This window comes from Anas platyrhynchos, chromosome 1 (genome assembly GCF_047663525.1).
Source record: "Anas platyrhynchos isolate ZD024472 breed Pekin duck chromosome 1, IASCAAS_PekinDuck_T2T, whole genome shotgun sequence".
NCBI classification, from domain to species: Eukaryota; Metazoa; Chordata; class Aves; order Anseriformes; family Anatidae; genus Anas; species Anas platyrhynchos.
In genome coordinates this window covers 87,819,388-87,837,723 of record NC_092587.1, presented here as the reverse complement: position 1 = coordinate 87,837,723, position 18,336 = coordinate 87,819,388, and the positions used below count along the sequence as shown (strand labels likewise).

At 51.7% G+C, this 18,336-nt stretch overlaps 1 protein-coding gene across 7 annotated transcripts in view; it reads left to right on the top strand.

The window, feature by feature from the left end:
• The first annotated feature begins 11,341 nt into the window (after nt 1–11,341).
• BOC (BOC cell adhesion associated, oncogene regulated) overlaps nt 11,342–18,336 on the top strand; it is a 41,091-nt gene continuing 34,096 nt past the window's right edge. For 4 of the 7 annotated variants that reach the window (XM_072044358.1, XM_072044346.1, XM_072044352.1 and 1 more), the window contains exons 1-2: nt 11,342–11,887; nt 12,181–12,283. In XM_072044358.1, the coding sequence (XP_071900459.1) occupies nt 11,357–11,887; nt 12,181–12,283 (634 nt within the window). In that variant the 5' untranslated portion in view covers nt 11,342–11,356. Of the gene's footprint in view, nt 11,888–12,180; nt 12,284–15,828; nt 16,189–17,550; nt 17,639–18,336 lie in introns of those variants that run through there. The other 3 variants (XM_072044360.1, XM_072044363.1, XM_072044366.1) reach the window with 3 other exon arrangements.

Here is an 18,336-nt window from a genome sequence, read left to right as displayed (position 1 = left end):
GACACGTTGGGAATTCCAGCAGGCTTTGGGGCAGCCAGCACCTGGGTGGTGCATTGTCTTTAAAATGGTCTCCAAAAATAACCAGGACCGCAAAAGGGGAAAAATTAATAAGGATAATTAACTGGTTTCCATCTCCAAATGCTTTGGAGACATGAGCTAATCAGTCTGTAGACACATACAAACACACACAATGTCTGTAATTAGTTTGCTCTCCTACTTCCTTACCTCTTCCCCTAGCAGATTGCCCACCGAGATCCCTATCGGGCAGAACAGGTCTCTTTCTGCCCCCTTTGCAGAGGCCTGACAGCCTTGCCTCTGCTCATATTGCACCGTGTCTCTGTCAGTCTGTCTGTCTGTCTGCTTCCCTCCCCTGCTGGCCAAGATCAGATTTCACCAAATGAATCACAGTCTAGTGGAAACTCCCTCAGATCTTTGCCAAGAATTGCAAAGTTGATGAAAATGGGACTCACAGCCAAAGGGGATTCAGCACGGTTCCTTACTGGTTCCAACCAACTGGGTTCCCACTGCCGTTGGTTGCTTCTGGTTGTCCCGTTTCCACGTTCGGCCTGGCACATCTCCTCCACCAGGAGCATCGTTCCCAGGATTATCGAGTTCATTACCAGATGCTGCACCACACCTCCCAGGCCCTCCTGGTAGCTGCAGACCGCTCAACTCTTCCCTTCCACCTGGGTGTTTCCTGCTTGCTTTTTTTTTTTTTTTTTTTCAGTGAAGACCAAATGCCCATGCAGCCAGATCACCAGCATGGGTTTAACCATCTTCTCTATTGAGTAGGCATTTTTTAAAATCTGGTATAGCCTTTAAACCTTACTTCCCTCTCTGACGACTTCATGGTGCTGCTGGTTTCAGCGCTTGGTCTAGCAGAGGAGGTAGCCTCTGGCTGAGAACCACAAGTCCCCTTCCAGATGGGGCCCAGACTCCACGTGGGACCTTAGGCAAAGTTACTTTGCTTCTGACCCTCATCTTCTCCACCAGTAAAATGAGTGTAATAAACTCCCTTTCATAAAATGTTTTAGGGAAGACACTGGGTTTAGTGCTGGAGGGGTAACGCATGACAGAGAGAAACCACTGTGTGGTCTCCTGGGGCCTCCAGCACACAGAAAGGAGGCTGCTTCTTGCCAAGAAAACTCCCAAACAACCTCAAGATAACCCCCAAACACTTAGTGACAATCTTTTCCTCAGCCCCAGGCTGTGATGCTGAAGTGGACATCCTGGGGGCTGCAGCACTGGGGCCTTCAGATTCTCCATCCAGACAAAGCTGATCCTTTTGAGGAGTTACTGAGGGAGAAAGGTCCCAGTGCTTTCAGCCTTAGCATCCCATCTTTGTGATCACCTTGGGTTGGTGTTGTCCCACGTGTCCAGAAGCAAGCCTGCACCTCAGGCGGCTCCTGAGAAGCCACTGAAGAGGAAACCCTTAAAGTTTGGTGGTCGGTAGGAAGCTCTTCATCCCCAGGGCTCCAGCATCTCCAGCCCCATGAGGCCCAGGTGTGCTGCAGCTCTGCCTCCATGAGCACGAACCTTCCCCAGAGCAGGGAGCAGCTCCCGGGGCCAGTGTTGGGTTTCCACCAGGAGAAGGCAATGCTCCTCTGCCACAGGGAGGGCTGCAGGCCCTTATCACCAGCCAGCCCCTTGCTGCGAGGAGGAGCGATCATTTTCCTTTCTGGGTCTCCCCGCGCTCCCTCCAGCCCTCTGCTCTCTCTTTCCCTCTCATCTATTTCCTTTGACGCCAGGCCCAGGCCCACTGCCAAGTCTCAGATCCATTAGCGAGGTGCCTCGCTGACTGAAGCACAAATCAGGATGGATCCGGGTGCAATTAACAGCTTCTAGCACCTCATCTGGAAGGCATTAGCTTGGCTTTTGGGGGAGGGGGTTATGGGTTGGGAGGAGAAGTGAGAAATAAGAGGGAATGGATATAGATGCCAAACAGAATAAATAAGCTATTTCTGCCCCTCTTAGGAACCACCATCCAGCATCTGACAGCAGCACACAAGCAGATGTGCAGTCGCCATCAGCGGGGAGTGCAGTTACTCCCAATGATGTCCCAGAGCAACGCTTGTGGTTATGGGACCTGTAAGTACACTTTGGTCTACCTTGTCCTTGTTTTCCTGTGGTGCTCTATTCCGTCTGGCTCTCAGTGTACTAAAACCCCTAACAGCATGATGCTCCGGTGTCTCTCTTGCACTAGGAGAGCCAAGACAGACCAGCATATATTGGTTATGGTGGCCCATAGGTGTGTTGTAGACCAAGAAGCCACAGATAATACAATTCTCACCTGTACAAATACATTGGCCTTCACCCAGCCTCATACATACCATTGAGGAAACCTCTGGTAATGCTCTCAGCAGAGACAAAGGCCAGCCCCACTCCTCACCAGCTTGCTTGGGGTGCACAAATGCACAAGTGTCTGTGGCTCTCGGGCAGCCTCAGCCCTAATCTGAAGGGATAAGGCAAGCCTACTTGTGGTGTAGCCGTCATGCTCCCAGACAGGGCATGCTGTTTTCTAAAATGGTGTACACTGGGGGGAAAACAAACACCAATTGCCCTCTCCTCGTGTGGCAGAGCCTGCTAGCCTGCAAGGCAAGAGAGCCTGGGTTTTATTTATACATCTGGGTGCGATCCCAGTGCCCAGGCGCCAGCTCCCCGTGCCACAGCTCACAAGGTTTTCCACTTCCAGGGCCACCTGCTGATGGCCAGAGGCTGAGGAAGCCAAGGCGTCCTCCGAGCCAGTGATCTCATGTTATTCCTGCACAGGCAGCAGCTGGAAGTAGCTGGAGACAGCCCTCAGAGTAATTTTTCCTATGCCGGCTGTTGCCAAACGATGGTCTGTGGAGCCCTGCTGGTTGGTGAGCTCATGGAAAGCCATCTGCACCTGGGCTCGGGGGCCATCCGGCCGAAACGGTGGTGACATAGGTGCGGGGCTGCGTGGGGGAAATGTGGAGGGCTGGTATTTGTTGGTTCAAGCAGCCCGGGACGTGTTGTTACAGCCGGTGCTCTCTGTCCTGTTCCTGCTGGCAGACACACGTATGGCAAGTGGATGCAGAGGGCAGCGAGGGGGAGTGGATGCGCTCGGCCGTGCCTTGCTGCCTGCGGAGGAGGACGCATGCTCGCGCTCGGCCGGCGGCTGCCTGCACATATTCCCTTGTTTTCCCGGCTGGGATGGAGGGAGAAGGCCTGGTTTCGGTTAAGCCCTTGGTCACACGAAGATGCCTTTCCTATTACTCTTTTGTTTTCCCTTCCCAGTACCGTTCCCGTTTAACTCTTCCAGCTCTTCCCCGGGGTGCAGCTCGCCCTTCCTGAGGGATGGCCCGAGGCAGGGGCAATTCAGGAGCAAGGGGCGGTCGTGGGGGTCCAGGGCTGGAGCCCCTCAACCCCACACACAGGCTTGAAGAAGCTGGTGCAGGGGAGGATGACAGTGCTGAGAAGAGCTGGGGTGCCAGGAGGAAGATACTCCAACGCCACAGTGCTGAGCTGTGGTGGAAATACCTAATGAGTCAGTCACGGTGTTATCATGGCTGAATTTGGCTCCAAACTTCAAATCTGCGAAGGGGGAGCGCTGAGGGGGGGGCAGAAAAGAAAACATGCAAAGGCCTTTTCAAAACCAAAGACCACAAGAAAAAACTTCCTATAAACAAATCAAATGGAAATATTTTTTTAGTTCTATAAACATTTCCCCTTGAAGCGTTCAACCCAAATATTGCATCACTGTGCTAAGACATAAACAAAGCTTACAGTGAAAGAGATGCACACCAACAATAGACTAGCCTGTTTGCCTTGTCCGGGCTGTGAGAAGTGCAAAAAATAAACAAACAGGGCAAAGAGTGACAAACAGAAGAGAGAGATGCCTGAGCAGTGCTTGTCTGAGCTTTTAAGGGAGGGGAGACCCCCACCACCACCAATTCCCACTGAAGTTCAAGGAGGAAATTCGGCTCCTTCAGGGTCCTGAGGAAATCCCAGGTCACAGGACACAGGGCAGATGGGCCAGATGGCAAGGTGGCCCCAGGGTTTTCCCCAAATACATTAACCCTTTGTAGGGTTGTTTAAAAAAAATGTGTTTTACGCAAATATTTCTTGGGTAGAGATATATTAATTTTGTGGCGATGGTAATGGTGGTAGCACGAACAAAACCGGCCGAGCTGTGCAGTGTTTGATACTGATGTCGTGCTTCCCTACAGGAAGTCCAGCCTCTTGACCATGGAGAGGTTGTTGTCCTCTGAGCAGCAGCGAGCAGGCCTTCAGAAGGGGGCAGGGTCTGGGGGCCTGGTTTTTAGTTTGGATGCACTCTAGGAGGAAGAATTTGGCACTAAATGAGAAAATCTGACATCCCCCACACACCCAAGAAACGTGCCTGAGAGGCAGCAGCATCGGGTCACGCTGGGGTCTTCAGGGCTGTATTTTGCTCTATCTTCTTTGGGTATAAGAATCTCTAATGTGGCACAGCCTCATTTTACATGTTTTGGAGACATGCCTTGACCCCACACACGAAGATCCTCAGTGATGGCACATGGAGAGACCTCGACAAGGACGGGATGGGAGGATGAGGCAGCAGAAGCAGGTAAGGGATGAGGCGGTGAGCACCATAGCACAACCACACGAGGCAATTCGGTTATCACTCAGTATCATGGTCTAACTGGGACTGGTACATCCCTCACCCCTCACAAGCAGGCTGTAGGATCTCCTGTTATGTCTCTCCCACCAAGAGAGACAGGCAAGGAGCTGCACAAGCTGCTCTGGTGGGAGGGGAATTCCCTGTCCTTGCAGCTCACGCAAGGGACACTGTAGGAAAAGCCACAAAAAAAAAGCAAGCTGCCCTGCACTTCAGTCTCATGGGAAAGTTTCACTACCAGAAAGCTGGTATAACTTGAAACCTCTCGAGCAAACTGACCCTATATTCTAATGAGAGGAAAGGGGAAGGAGATTATGCTTGATCGCTCAGCTGGGGTCACTCTGCTTGGTCAGCGCAATGAGCAGAAGAAATGTGGATTTTCCTGGTGGCTTTATGCCCTCACTCCACGAGTGCTCAGCGACCCCAGCCACATGGTCTGCAGGCCTGCATGGTACAGCAAACCTTCGGAGAGCATTTGATCTGCCCAGGCTCCCTACAAAAGCTTCTTGATGCGTGCTTTGGTCTCGCCAAAATGACTTCAGGTGCTGCTGCAGGAGGTGATTTACGAGAGGAGGCCAGAAGAAAGGGCCTCACACACTTCTCGCGTTACATTGCCTCCACACCACTGGGAATTTGGGGGCTCCTACACCCAGGTAGCTGAGGGAGAACTGGGCCCAAACTCAGACTATTTGCCTGACCAACAAACAGGACCAAAGGGCTGTGAGCACTAAGCTGGGGTGGTCCAAAACAGCAGGCCCAAGTAGGCCCAGAAGTAACGAAGTGAGCTGTTCCTATACCACCAAAAACATGAGCTGTATGGAAGGGATTGCGCCCCTTTTCTGCCTTCCACAAGGAGCCTGCAGGCATGGTCTGTGGCAGGCAGGAGGGGATTGCATGGATCTTGGCCTTGGTGCTGCCTGGCAGGCTACGCAAGGGTGTTGGGAGCACCGATGGCTCGCAGGGCTTCAGGAGGTGGTCCACAACTGGGCCACAGCATCCTCCTCCGAGTCCTCCCCCCGTACCCTCACGCCTCGTGCAACATCTAACACATGCAGCCAAATGAAACAGCGGCAAATAAAAGCAGCTGGGAGAAATGAAAAAAAAAAAAAAAAAGCAGAATTTCAAAGCTTTGGCTGATCTTTCTTTGGCAGCGCATGCTGGCTGCTGTGTGGTATCACTCTGTGAAAGAATCTGTGGATTTTTTATTATTTTTTTTTCTTCCCCCAAAGGTTAGTTTGTTCTCTGGATTAAAAAAGGCTCAGAAACACTAAGCTGTATAACCTTTTAAAGTCCATCTAACCCTTGTCCTCAGAAACCGTATACCCCTGAGCACCGCGGCCTTGCTATCAGCCGTGCTTCTCTTTTCTAAAGGGGGACCTGGTTTCTAAAGTTACAAAGAAATGCCTGGGAGGTGCTTTGCTATCCTGCTCTTTAACATGCAACAGGAGTGTGTGTGTGCACAGCCTAATGAGAGGACAAAACCGGGCAGACGCGCAGAGAGGCACGGAGCTGTAAGAGCAGCTTTCTTTTACACGGTCCGCAGATTGCAGTGGGGTGTCAGCCTTCGGTTTCCGAGACAAAAGTAGCATTTTGGAGGGGAGAGCGTTAAAGGAGTAATGTAGGCAGGCAATGCATAGCCAGCCTAACCCAAAGGAGAGGCACTTAAAGCAGTTCAGAAGTCAGGGGCTGCAAGTCTAAACACCAGAGGGCTGGGATATTGCTGAGGGTGATATGAAAGGGTCGCTCCAGGAATAATGAACAAAGATAGAAAGGCAGCTCGGTACCACAATGATATTTTAGGAGATGCCTCTGTCTGAGTTGGACAAGAGCACACCAGGGAGCACCCCTCTCCTAGGGCAGTCTCTTGCGGGCTCCCCAGGTTTGCCTAGCTGCAGGGACACGGCTGCACAAGGTCGGCTTATGAAGGGTGGCACCTCTGATGTTCCTTGGGAGGTGAGGAACCTCCCCTGGCCAGGGGGACCTCCAGGAGAGGGGAGTTGTCCTCAGGAAGGACTAGGGGCTGGCTGAGTAGGACCCACCTGCACCATGGGTGCTTCCCCACATGCCTTGTCGTCTCCAGGCTGGGCCGTGGGCTCACAGATTTTTTTCCAGGCTGTTTCTCCGGGATCCCTGACAGAGCCCATCAGAGCTGCCTTTTATCAGCACTGCATGCCCTAGCGAGCCTGACCTGGCTCAAAAGTTCTCCGTGCAGGGTCAATCCGGACGGATTTCACGCTGGGGATGCAGGTGATGGCAGGGTGGGGGCACGGGGACAGACGGGGGGCTGGTGGGGATGAGGACTTTTTGGAGGGCTCTTCCAAGGGGCAGAACAAGGCACAGGTGATGAAAAAGAAGGAAGGCAAGGCAACAGGTGTGTGGGGAAGCGGTGGAGGAGGAGAGATTACGGGTAAATAATAGGTGAATAGACCGACTGCCACAAAGAGAGAATGTGATGTAAAGGAGATCTGCATGCCTTAAAATGTAAGCTCCCTTGCTGATAGACATGACAGGTAGCTATTTATCATCAGTGTAATTACTCGGGGACTGCACCCCAGCTAAAGGGGTCTTTTCAGCCTTCAGCATTAACCCAGAACACCTTTAGGATGCCTCCCTATCTTGGCTGTTGATGTCTGTAAACCCCAAAAGACTTACTTCAGATTAAGGGAATCAGTAAAAAGTGTGAAATCCTAAACCCTGTAGTGATGGGAATAAGACTCCTATTGACTATATGGTAGCACCAGATTTCCACGCAGCATCTCCACAGAGAAAAAAAAAGTGGTTCATCTAGCATGAGAAGAAAATGCTTTTTTGCATCACTGTCCCAGCAAAAGAGGAAATGCACGGTCTTGATTTTATGTTCTGTCCCATCAGGCTTATAACTCTGAGGTGGATTTTGGCGATGAAGCCACATGCAGGAGGGCAGGTGTTGAAGAATCAGCACGAGCTCTTTCTGCACACGCCAGGTTCGTGGTGCTCCTGTGTCCATGCTCAGGACTTCCCACACTGCTCTGTGGTCATGATCATAAACGTGGCTGTATTGGCACGATCCTGCATTGGAAAGCAGGATCTCAGGGGGAAAAAAGGCTGTTTACTTAGGGTGTTTGAGCTCCTTACTCAAGCGAAAGGTTTTGCCTTTTGCATTGGATTATTTCCAATTAACAAAGGCTTTGCTTAAAGACCCTGTCCCCCACCTAAAATGCTTAGTGGCATTATAAAGCACTCCCCAAACACCAGACAATCTCTCCAACTGTAGATTCCTGAACTTTTTAAGACAAGGAGACAAATGAACATGAACTTGACCATCTCATAGACCTGGAAGCCCCGGAGTCCAAATATTTTGTATCAATGAGCCTGCCACTAACAGAACGATACTTCTTTAGAAAGTCCCCCTTATGCATATAATGCAACACCCGGAGTGTAGGCACAGCTATACCTACATGTAACACATTTTATACCAATATAACTTTCACTGTGCAAAAGGAGAATGACACGTTTCTGGGGGAATCTTTCTTATATGCTGGTTTTACTGTGTCTGAAATAGGGACTGTACCGATAAAACCACCCTGTTGCCAGCCCCTACCCGAAACCAGGCAGATCTACCACCAGTTTACCCCTCAGGTTACAAGAGTTACACCACACCCGTATTCTGAAATAACATCTCAGCCAAAGTGGGACATCTCTGTCCAACTTCAGGGCGAGCTTCTCACAAGCAAGTCTAAGTCCCTGACTCTAGGTCCTAGTGGTGAAACTAAACTGACCTCAGGCTGGTTGAGTTTACTCCAGCACAGATTTCCTAATATAGCCAGGCCCTATCTCTTGTCATCCCGTCCCACCCCCCCTCTTTAATTTGGCTCTCTTGAGTTTTGATGACTGAATCGCTTCCTTCTTTCTTTCTCTGATTACTTTCTTAATCTTCTGCCCCTGCAAGATGCTTAGATCCTGAATCCCTGTACAAATACACTTTCCTTTCTAAGCTGTTCACCAGCCAAACAAGGTTTTATTTGTTTATTTAATTTGACAAGCCGGGAGAGAAATGATCCCATTTCCTATGGATTATCGAAGTAACAAATAGCTTTACAAGAGGGTAAACAAAGCAAAACTCATGCTGAAACCCCTTTGAACCAGGGGCTTCCCATTCGCTTCCCCACTTGGGTTGGAGGCTGCTGCCCTCAGACTGGTCAGCTCCTGGAGATGCATCCTTGCCACTTTCTTCTCTTCTCTCATCAGACTCACCATGAATTCCCTACAAGGCAGCCACATGGCTTTGAAGAGGGCTTTCTGCACCTTGCCTTTGGCTCCATGGCCCCATGCCTCCTGTGGGAACAGAAAGACCTGGGGGCAAGTCCAGGAGCCTCGATGGAGGCAGGAATGCTGCGTGGATTTTTGCTGGAGTTTCACTTGACTCAAAGGCTGGGCATGGACACCAGGAAGCATCACTCTGTGCACATACCTCCTGCAATGTGTATTTCTGAAAAGAGAGAGGCACAAATCTGGGCTAAAATTTACATAGAGTCAGAGTTAGTAGTGCTGATGGACCCCCCAGGAAAACAGCCAGGACAGCAGTGTGCAGGTCACTGTTTTTTGGGGAGCCCAGGTTTGGGGGCTGGGGGCTGCCCGTCTCTCCCCCACCCCCAGCATCCCCGTCTGTTTATTGCTCCGTCCATAATTGGGAGGCATGTGTGGATGAATTAAACATAGCAGGGCGGATGAGAAAACTCTCCCTCTTAGCTGGCTGAATGAGCAAATTTAACTGAGCCTGTTACCCACTGCGTATCGTGCCGACATGCCAGGGTCCGGTTTCCTTTGAGCTCGCCCTTTCATGCGGAGTCCCTCGGTGCCCCCCGCCTTGCTCCGCACAATGTCAAACAGCTGGAGCTCCTGCGGCCCCGAGGAGGAGCCTTTGCATCCGACAGCAGCAGCAGTGGGAATTTTGCCTGGGATCGCAGAGGGCTGGGGCCAAGGATCGGGATGCTCCGGCACCTCCCGAGGGGGACAGGTCCCCCCCAGCCGCAGCTTGCCCACGGTAAAAGCTTCCTGAAACCCTACAGAATGGGGCTAAAGGAGGGGTTTTTGGCTTTCTCGCTGCTTTGAACTTCAGCCAGGTCAATGACAACCTGAGGGCAGTTCTGGTGGGTGGTTTTTTAGTAAAGGGGTGCCAGCCTAGAGCCGGTGAACTTGTCTGTGGGTGCACAGGGGGCATGGCTGCATGAACCAGCTTCCTACTTCATCCCCAAGGCATTTCATAGAGTGATGTGGGAAGAATAGTAAATGAAGGGTGCTGCTGCACCCCACGTTTCCTGCTCCCTGTGGATAAACAGGGAATGCAATCCTGTGGGGCTGCAATCCTGGCCTTTTTTTTTTTTTTTTTCCTAGCACGAAACAAGCCCCAGGGCACTTCTTTGCACAGGGTAGCTTTAATTCTTCTCCCTCACCTCTTTCTTCCCACCTCTGTAAGCCTAAAACTCGTCAGGGCTAATTCAATTCCTGTTTTAATTTAGGACAGTTTACGACTGCTCTAAATTAGGAAACCGCTGCTTTTCAGATAAGGCAGGTGCTAGAGGTCTCAGCACTTGTAAAAATTAGCCCACTTAGTGAGGTGTCTACATATGGATTTAGCACCTAAGGGCTGTGTTGCTGGGCAATGAAAAGAAAAAGCTTGGACTCTGGGAAACAGATCTTTAAAAGATAATTGGACAGCAAAGTTAATGCTGGGGAGGAAGGAAGTTTGTGTTCAACTTGGTAAGCCTGCCCATTCATGTACAAGTCGAGGAGCCATCAGCACATATTTCCTTGGAAATCCAGAAACCCCGCAGACGAATGAGTTTTGAAATTTTCAGTACCCCATCATAAAACAAGGAAACTCAAAACTCAAAACCAAGCAGAAACAACATCAACAAGAAAAATCAGATTTAAAAACTGTATCACGTGTATCATCTATGCCCTGTGCATGGCAAAGGTGTGAGAAACCTGTTCATAGTTCGTAAACAGTCCTAGTCTGACCTTGCAGTGGCAGCAGATTTGTTTCAAACTTGTCTTTATTGCAGGACTTTTAAAGGATTTCCCAGCACCTCTGGGGTAATTTTACTAGCTTGTGTGTTGTTGGGCACATATACATCCTTTGGAGTGGAGGGAGGCAGCGAGCAGGAGCTGGTTTGGTTTAATCCCAGGGACTGGTGTCTTTGCCTTTTTTGAAGATTTGTGCCTGAAATGATTTCCCCAAGGGTTAGCACCTGCCAGGGGGGATGGTTGGAAGAAAAAGTCTTCTTCTTGTCTCACTTTTCTCCACATCCCCTTCAGAGAAGCTGTATTTGAGGGTTAATTTGTGGAGGAAACTGGTCTGTGAGGCAGCAATGGAGATGTTTGAACTCCATTCGCACAACTGGGGAAACTGAGGCACGCAGTGTCAACAGGGACTTGCCCAGTCGCACCCTGCAAGCCATCACCAGAGCCTGGAGGAAGGATCTAACTCTCCTGCAGACATGCAACACGCAGAGCTGAGCATAACACAGAAACCTGGCATGGCTCGGTGTTGGCAGGTTTGCCAGAAAGAGCAGGGATGGCTGAAGAAGCTGCCCGGCTTGTGAGGCTGCAGGTCAGGGCATGCCGGGGCATGGATGCTCGTAGGTACCTCCGGCGGGTGCCTACTGCTGAGCTGGCAGACCCATAGGAAAGCTGTCTGACCCCTTGAATTTCAACAGGTGCTTGGCGAAACTTCCACACAACTTTCCCAGCGTGATGCCCACGGTGGCACTGCCCGTCCCTCCCGACCCCATGCTGAGGCAGCCGCTCCGTGTGGTGAGCTCTGGCGGCCATCTCCCCTCCGGGCCCGGAGGAGCCATGGCCCTGCCGCCACCATCCCGCTGGCCACCCCGTTGTTGCCCCAGCCGCCACGGCGGCCTCCCTCCTTGTCAGGCCAAACTTTTCGGCCCAACTTTCCCGCTTCCGCCTGCCGGGGGGAGTGCGGCGGCCGGGCGGGCAGCAGCCCCGTGGGTGCTGGCGGCCTCCCTTCGGGGTAGGCAGTGGCCAGATGATGCTGGTTATTGTTATTGCTGGGGGTGTGTGTGTGGAGGGGTGAACAGGCGGCCGCTGCCTTGCTTTTTGGGGAAGGGAGTTGAATTTTGTGTTTTCTCCCTCCTCTGGCTCCTCCTCTTCATCCCTCCTCCTCCTCAGGGGGAGGGGAGGAGGGAGAGGCGCTGGGGCAGGAGTAGCCGGAGCAGGGAATTGTTTGGGAGTTCAGTCATCCAAAAGCCGTCTCCCGTATGGAGGGTCTGGCTCCCCGCGTCCTCGCTCCCCTTCCCTCCTCCTCCTCCTCCTTCTCCTCCTCCTCCTCCTCCTCCTCCTCCACCCGCGCTGCTCTCCCCGCCGTGCCTCAGCTCCACATATAACCAGCCGCAAAACACCGCCGGCAACCCCCAAGTCAAGGGCCCCCACCTTCCCCTCCCTTCTTCCCCCCAAAACAGGCTTTTTTTCCTTTCTCTCTCTCTCTCTTTTTTTTTTTTTCCTCTTTTTATTATTACTATTTTTCTTTTCTCTGTGTGTGTGTGCTGAATTCCCCGCAGATCCGGCCTGGAAGTTGCCAGCTCCTGGAGTTAAGCCTCTTTGTTGCTTCGCTCAATTTCGGGCACGGTCGCGTTCCCCCCGCCTGCTGGGCCGGAGCCCCCGGTGAGTGAAGCGGAGGGGAGCGGGCCAGGGGGGCATCCAGCCAAAGGGGCGAGGGGCTTTCCCCCTCCTCAGCCCCCCGGCTTTGTGCCGGAGTTGGGGAAGTTGCCGTCGGGATGCTGGGAAGGGGTCAGCGGGCGCGTAAAGGAGGTGACAAGAGAAGAGCGATGTCCCGCCGATCCCAGCCTGCGCGGGGTTTGGGTTTGTGCTGGGGCAGGTGGGATTTGGGGAGCGGGTCAGCCTCCCCCAGCCCTTCCTCCTCGGCCAGGCAGTGTTAATGGAGGGCCCGGAGCACATCCATGCTGCAGTGCTCCAGCGCTTTGCTTAAAACTTCCCCTAAAGCTTGGTCCACGACATCTCCCTGTCCCCGCCACCGGCTGGCCGAGGAGTGCGGTGGAGAGAGGGAGAGGGAAAAGCTGTGCGAAAAAAAAAAAAAAAAAATGTTTTCGTCTCCTGTTGCTCCAGCTCTTGTCAAAAGCAGATGGGAGTTTGCAGGCAAGTCGCAGCCCCTGCAAACACAACCAAATACACTTTGGTTTGTGCTGTGTGAAGGGGCTGCTCCTGCAAAGACGAGCGTGGGTGGGTAATCCGTGAGCAAAATTTCAGTCCTTCTCTTGTGCAACGGTAGATTTTTATCGCTGGTGCAAGGACGAGGAGCGATTTGGGTTGGGGGAAGTGACTTTCTGCTCTGCGGCGGGATGCTGGAGGAGTCGTGCGTGTGTGCCTTGCTGCTGGTGCTGGAGCTTTGGCAGGTCTCGGTGGTGGCTGCAACTAGCAAATGTGCTGGGGACAAAGCGGGATGCAGCATTTGTAGCCGTGTCCAAATGAGACTTTTCCCAGTGCTCTGCATATGCTAATAATTACTTTGAAAAGTAACAAGGGACTTTTCCCAATACCTCCAGCTGGCAAAAGGTATTTAATAGAAATCTGGTGTCTTTGAGCGCTTCCTCGGCTAATTCTGGCACCCCGAGTGTGATTTCACTGGCATTGTGGGAAAGGCAGTTCAGGTCCATTAAAGGTTTTTTTTGTCCTTGTTTGTTTTAAAGAAACTCTCTTGACCTCTCTGCAGCATTATGCAAGTGGGATAACAGGCTTCCACACACACTGTGTGCCCGCCCGTAATTCCAGGCGTGTCTTAAATTGTTTGATTTCCTTGGTGTCCAGTTCTAATTTCTATATTCCTACCATGGTATCTTTTTGGTACGTTAATTCACAATCTGCCATTAAAGTTTATTTTCCCATGGGCTAAAAAACTATCATGGAAAATATTAGAAGAATGTGGGTGCTTTTGCGAGTAGGGCTTTAACTTTGTTTTCTTGTTTTGAACTGCCTCAGTGTGCCTACGTTTGAAGGAGGGCTCCTACATATATATGCATAAATACATACATGCACGTGGTTTTTTCAGTGGGTTGGATATTGAGGTTTATGGCTCTGGCAAGGACTTCAGCAGAAACATTTCACGGGTTTGCAGTGAAGATTTGTTCTGTTTATTTAAGTGACCTAAAGAAATGAAGGTGAAATAACTTCCCTCGCTAATGGGAGTCATCTTGGGACCTTCTAAAGTAAATAGGACAATTAGGGAGAGCTGTGAGCTCCCTGCTGAGTGAGTGATATTCTCTGACAAGAAATAAATGGAGTTTTGTGCTATGTACTTTTTTAAACCCTCCCACCCCCTCCCAGCTACAATTACAGAGACTCATCCCACACTCCAACACAGACAAGAGGTGTTTGCTGTGAGGGTTGGAGTCAGGTAGGGAGCAGTCCTCCCCACTGGGGAAAATGGGGCAGGTTCATCTGAAGAGTGCACAAGGGTCCTGTGGAGATTTGGAAAGTAAGTTCAGTTTCTCCTCTCTCTCATGCATACACATGCACACCCATGACACCTTTCTTTGAGAGATATCCCAGCTGACACCACAAACATCTCTTCTCTGCTTGGTGCAAAGGAGAACTTCTACAGGTGAATATATGTGCTACAAACTGGCATGTGAGTCTTATGGATGCTTTGTAGCCCTGTAGGGGCTACAATATCCCCAGTAAGTAAAGGACGAGAGGCTCTTCATCACTGCAAAGTGAAGCTGGGTGCCTGCTGTTTGCAGAGGCCTTCCCAGCCAGTCAGGTGTGAGACTCTCAGTTTGGAGGTTTGCTCTTTTAGAGGACAGGTGAATTATTGCCCAGTGCAGGTGGGGCTGGGAAGCGAGCAGCCTGCTCTGTCCCCACTCTCTCCAGAGATGCTGAGGGGACACTTCCTTCCCTCAGTTAAGAAAACTAATCTGTTTAAAGCAGACCTGATTTTTTGTTGTTTCTCTCCTTCCTTACTGGATGACCATGCTTGACTAAAATACCAGGCAAGGTATGAGTGACAGGGGAGGAAAGACAATCTTCAGGTGGCCACAGAGGTTTGGATGTTGAGCTGTCAGGACTGTGACCAATGCACATGCGTTGCATGAGCTTAAACAATTTCCTTCATAGCTCCGTGCCTCAGTTTGCCCCTGCAGGAAACGGGGCTGAACCCTGTGCAGGTGGGATGAGTTGCCACCCAAATTGCCATCAAGAGCAGTGTCCCTCGTGTCTCAGGGCAGAGCTCAGACACACCAGGTGACACGAGCTTGGCCATGCTCCTCTGCACCTCCAAAACCTTTCCCTGCGCCCAGGTGGAGACAGGCCATCTCCCAAAGGGCCCCTTACCTACCAGGTTGGTAAGTCTCAATCACTCAGCCCTCAGAAAGTCCCAGCAGCAGTAGGCCAGAGTAACTCTGGGTTAACACGAGTTTCTTGGGCAACAAATAATGGTCAGCTGGTCATTTTAGTGCCTGAAACCGTGTCTCAGATGTATGAGGAGCAATTCCCTTGGACTTCTTTGACGTGCAAGGGTATTTTGATGTGTTACTGCTTGCGTCTTGTGGACCAGGGATTGCAAATCTCTTGGTTTAAACCATAGCCTCCCAGGCTAGGAGCTCTGCCCTGCAAAGTCTGCTGCTGGGATGGGGTATCCCACAACGCAGAAGCTCTCTTGCAAAACCTTCGGAGACTTCCTGTTTCTGGTTAGACTGAAAACATCCTGAGGGAAAAACCTGCTGCTGTGTACTTTGGTGCTCCTGTGGTCAAGGCTCAGCTTAAAAGGTTGTTAAGTATTCCAGCTCCTAGGCCACAAGGACAATTTGCAGGGTAATGAATAAAGGGATTGCAGGTCCCGGAGAAGACCGGCTTCCATTTTTTTTTTTTTTCTCCTAAATGTATTTTTGAACAACTGTTCGACCAAATGCATCGCAAACATCTTTCCTGATTTCCTGGTGCCTGGTTCAGTCCTTCTTGGCCCTGAATCCCACGGCATTGTTCCCGCTGCTTCCTTGGCTGAGCGCAGCGCTCGCAGGATGGGAAGCCTCCAAAATTTGCTTTGCACGCACATTTGCGCGCAAGGCTCCTTCAAATCTGCTCTCCACAGGAGCGTGGGCTCCAGCAGCACAGCAGAGACAAAAGGGGCTGGAGCACGGTGGAAGCGGAGGAGCTCGGAGAGTTGTTTGTTGTAGGGGAAAAGCCTGCGGTGCTGAAGCTGCCGCGGGCAGTGCGGGGTTTTGTACATAAACAGGGAACGACAGATCCCTGCCCTGAGGAGCCTGCATGCTCCTTTTATTCAAAGGGCCCCTTTTCTTCCCTGCAAAAGGACGAGCAGGCTGAGGGGCTCAGCTGTGCCTGATGGAGTTGTTAGCAGAGCACCTGGCGCAGAGGAGGCTCAGTGGCTGAGAGGGGCTCTCGGGCTGCTCTTGTGCCTTACAGGAGGGCTTGAGCAGGAGCCAGTGCCAATTTATTTTGGCTCTGCTGGGACCGATGGAGGAAAATGTGCTTCGGGGAGCGTGTGGGACGTGCTCGAGCTTCTTCGCCCTCTTTGTGGGCAGCATGCCAGCGCAGAGGTGAGAGCCAAATTTTACCCTCCCTTTCAGCTCGGCTGCTCCGGGGATGCTGCAGCCCTGTGGCCAAAACCTTCCCCGAGCTCCCCTCGGACGTGGGGCTGGGGACTGCACCTTGTGCCCGTGCAGTGGGTCGGAGGCTGGCTGGGCATCATCCAAACCACGCAGCAGCGTGTTGCTGCTATGAAAACCTGCTGCCGTGGGGATCACAAGAGGTTTGGGGCCATGGTGTGTGTCTGTGAGAGCCAGATGGTGGCTTGGAAAGCGGGCACCTTCTGTGAGCTCCTGCTCCTGGCAGAGGGAGCGAGTCTTTCACCCCAAGCCCTGCGATGGCGATGCCATTTTTGCTCTGCAAGGTCTGCGCTGGAAAAGGGATTAGCCAGCAAGTCCTGCACTTGTGCAGAGCTGTGGCCCTACAGCCCTGCCAAGTGCAAGGATGGGTTCGCTGCCTGCCATGCCAGCGAGTCTGAACAAGCTTCTGTGTCTAAAGGCTGTGCATCGGGCTCTTCTGCTCCTTAAATCCTACAAGTGGAGAGAAAAAGGGTGTGAAGGTCCCTGTCAGAGTTGCGTTGGCAGCTTTCAGGTATCCCAGGGAGGTTGCTTTTTGTTTTATTGCCTAACTAACAAAGGACAGGTGAGGCAGAGCTCAATGTTGGGCTTGGTGTGGTAAAGAAAGCTTGTGTGGATGCAAACCTACTGAGGTAGTGTTTGAGAAATAAACCTCAAATGTGGGTGCACTGGCCTGAAATATACCATTTATATGCAAAAAGCAGCTTCCCCTGGTAATGTCACTCTCACTTATTGTGGTACTTTGAGGAAGAGCAGCTACCTGGCTCAGTGATGCCAGCCTTTTAGGGCAGGAGAGCTGGCTTTGGTTCTTTGCATCCCGATTCCCCCCTGGCTTAGGGCAAGTTTCCTCAGTTCTCCACCTGCACAACCTGAGAGCGGCGCTTCCCTGCCTCCTTGTGGTGCCGAGGGTAGGGCTGCTGGAGATCCGCAGAGGCCGTGGCTTTGCTGGCTGCCACAAAAACCCTCTCGGATTAGGACCGCCGTGGGTTTCAGCTGCTGCGGTCACCTCAGGGGACGTCCACCCGTGCATGCTGGGTGGATGTGGGCTCTGGTTTTGCTCTGGGGGCAGGCTGGCTGTCCTGCTGGAGGGGAGCCGCTCGTTGAGCAGGACCCGTGAGGAGCCTAGCGTAGGTAGCAGCCCTGCAGCTGCAGCAAATTTATGGCTGCAGCCAGCGGTGGTACAGAGAGGCCATTGTAGTCTTATGTACTACTGTACAGTGTGTATCTCGACAAGCAAAGTGGCTCCTGTTTTTTGTTTTTTTTTTTTCCCTCTCTTTCCCTCCTCCTCTCCATCCCTCCGTGTCTAGCTTTATGAAGTTCCACCCCTTAAATTGCAAATTTGGCCTTATCTTCAAAGAAGCCCTCTGGTGCCAAGCTTTTAAAGGTAGGTAGGAGGCAAGAGCAAAAACATCAAATCCATTAACAGCCCGGTTGCCAGAGAAAATGTTTTTTAAAACAAAATCTGAAAGTTTAGTGTTTGAGATCCAACACCAAGATTGAATACAAGTATGGGCCTTGTCCCCGGAGAGTGGCAGTACTGGGAATATGCTGGCAGAGACCACGGAGCGAGGATTCTTGTGCATGCACGCACACAAATAGACAATTATTTGGAAGCCAATGGCGTTCTGGATGCTGAATAATAATTTACTTCATCTAGCGCCTTCTGTCCCAAGTTGCTCCCTGGGCTGTAGCTGACGTGGAGCCTTCTCGTGGCTCCAGCCCTCTGCTGGATGGCAGTCCCCTCTGGGGCAGGAAGGTGGTGCTTGCTTGCACGTTCCTTGGCCGTGGGTGGTAAAAGGGACGAGCTGGCCCCACTTCTTCAGAGCCCGCTGCTGTCCCTGAGCGATTCCTTTGGCCCCCCTGAATCTAAGCTGATGGTGAATGCGATTTATTTGTTGTTTTTTTTCCCCCTCACCGAAAGCTGCTTGTTGAACAAACCCAAGCACTGTCAGGTTGAAGGGGTGGGTTCGAGTCATGGTGTCAGGAGATGTTTTCAGAAACGTGCTGGGTGGGATTTTTCAGGAGCACCTGGCGTGACTTAATGGCATGGTGGAGAGTATCTGCCAGCCTTTGCATCCCCAT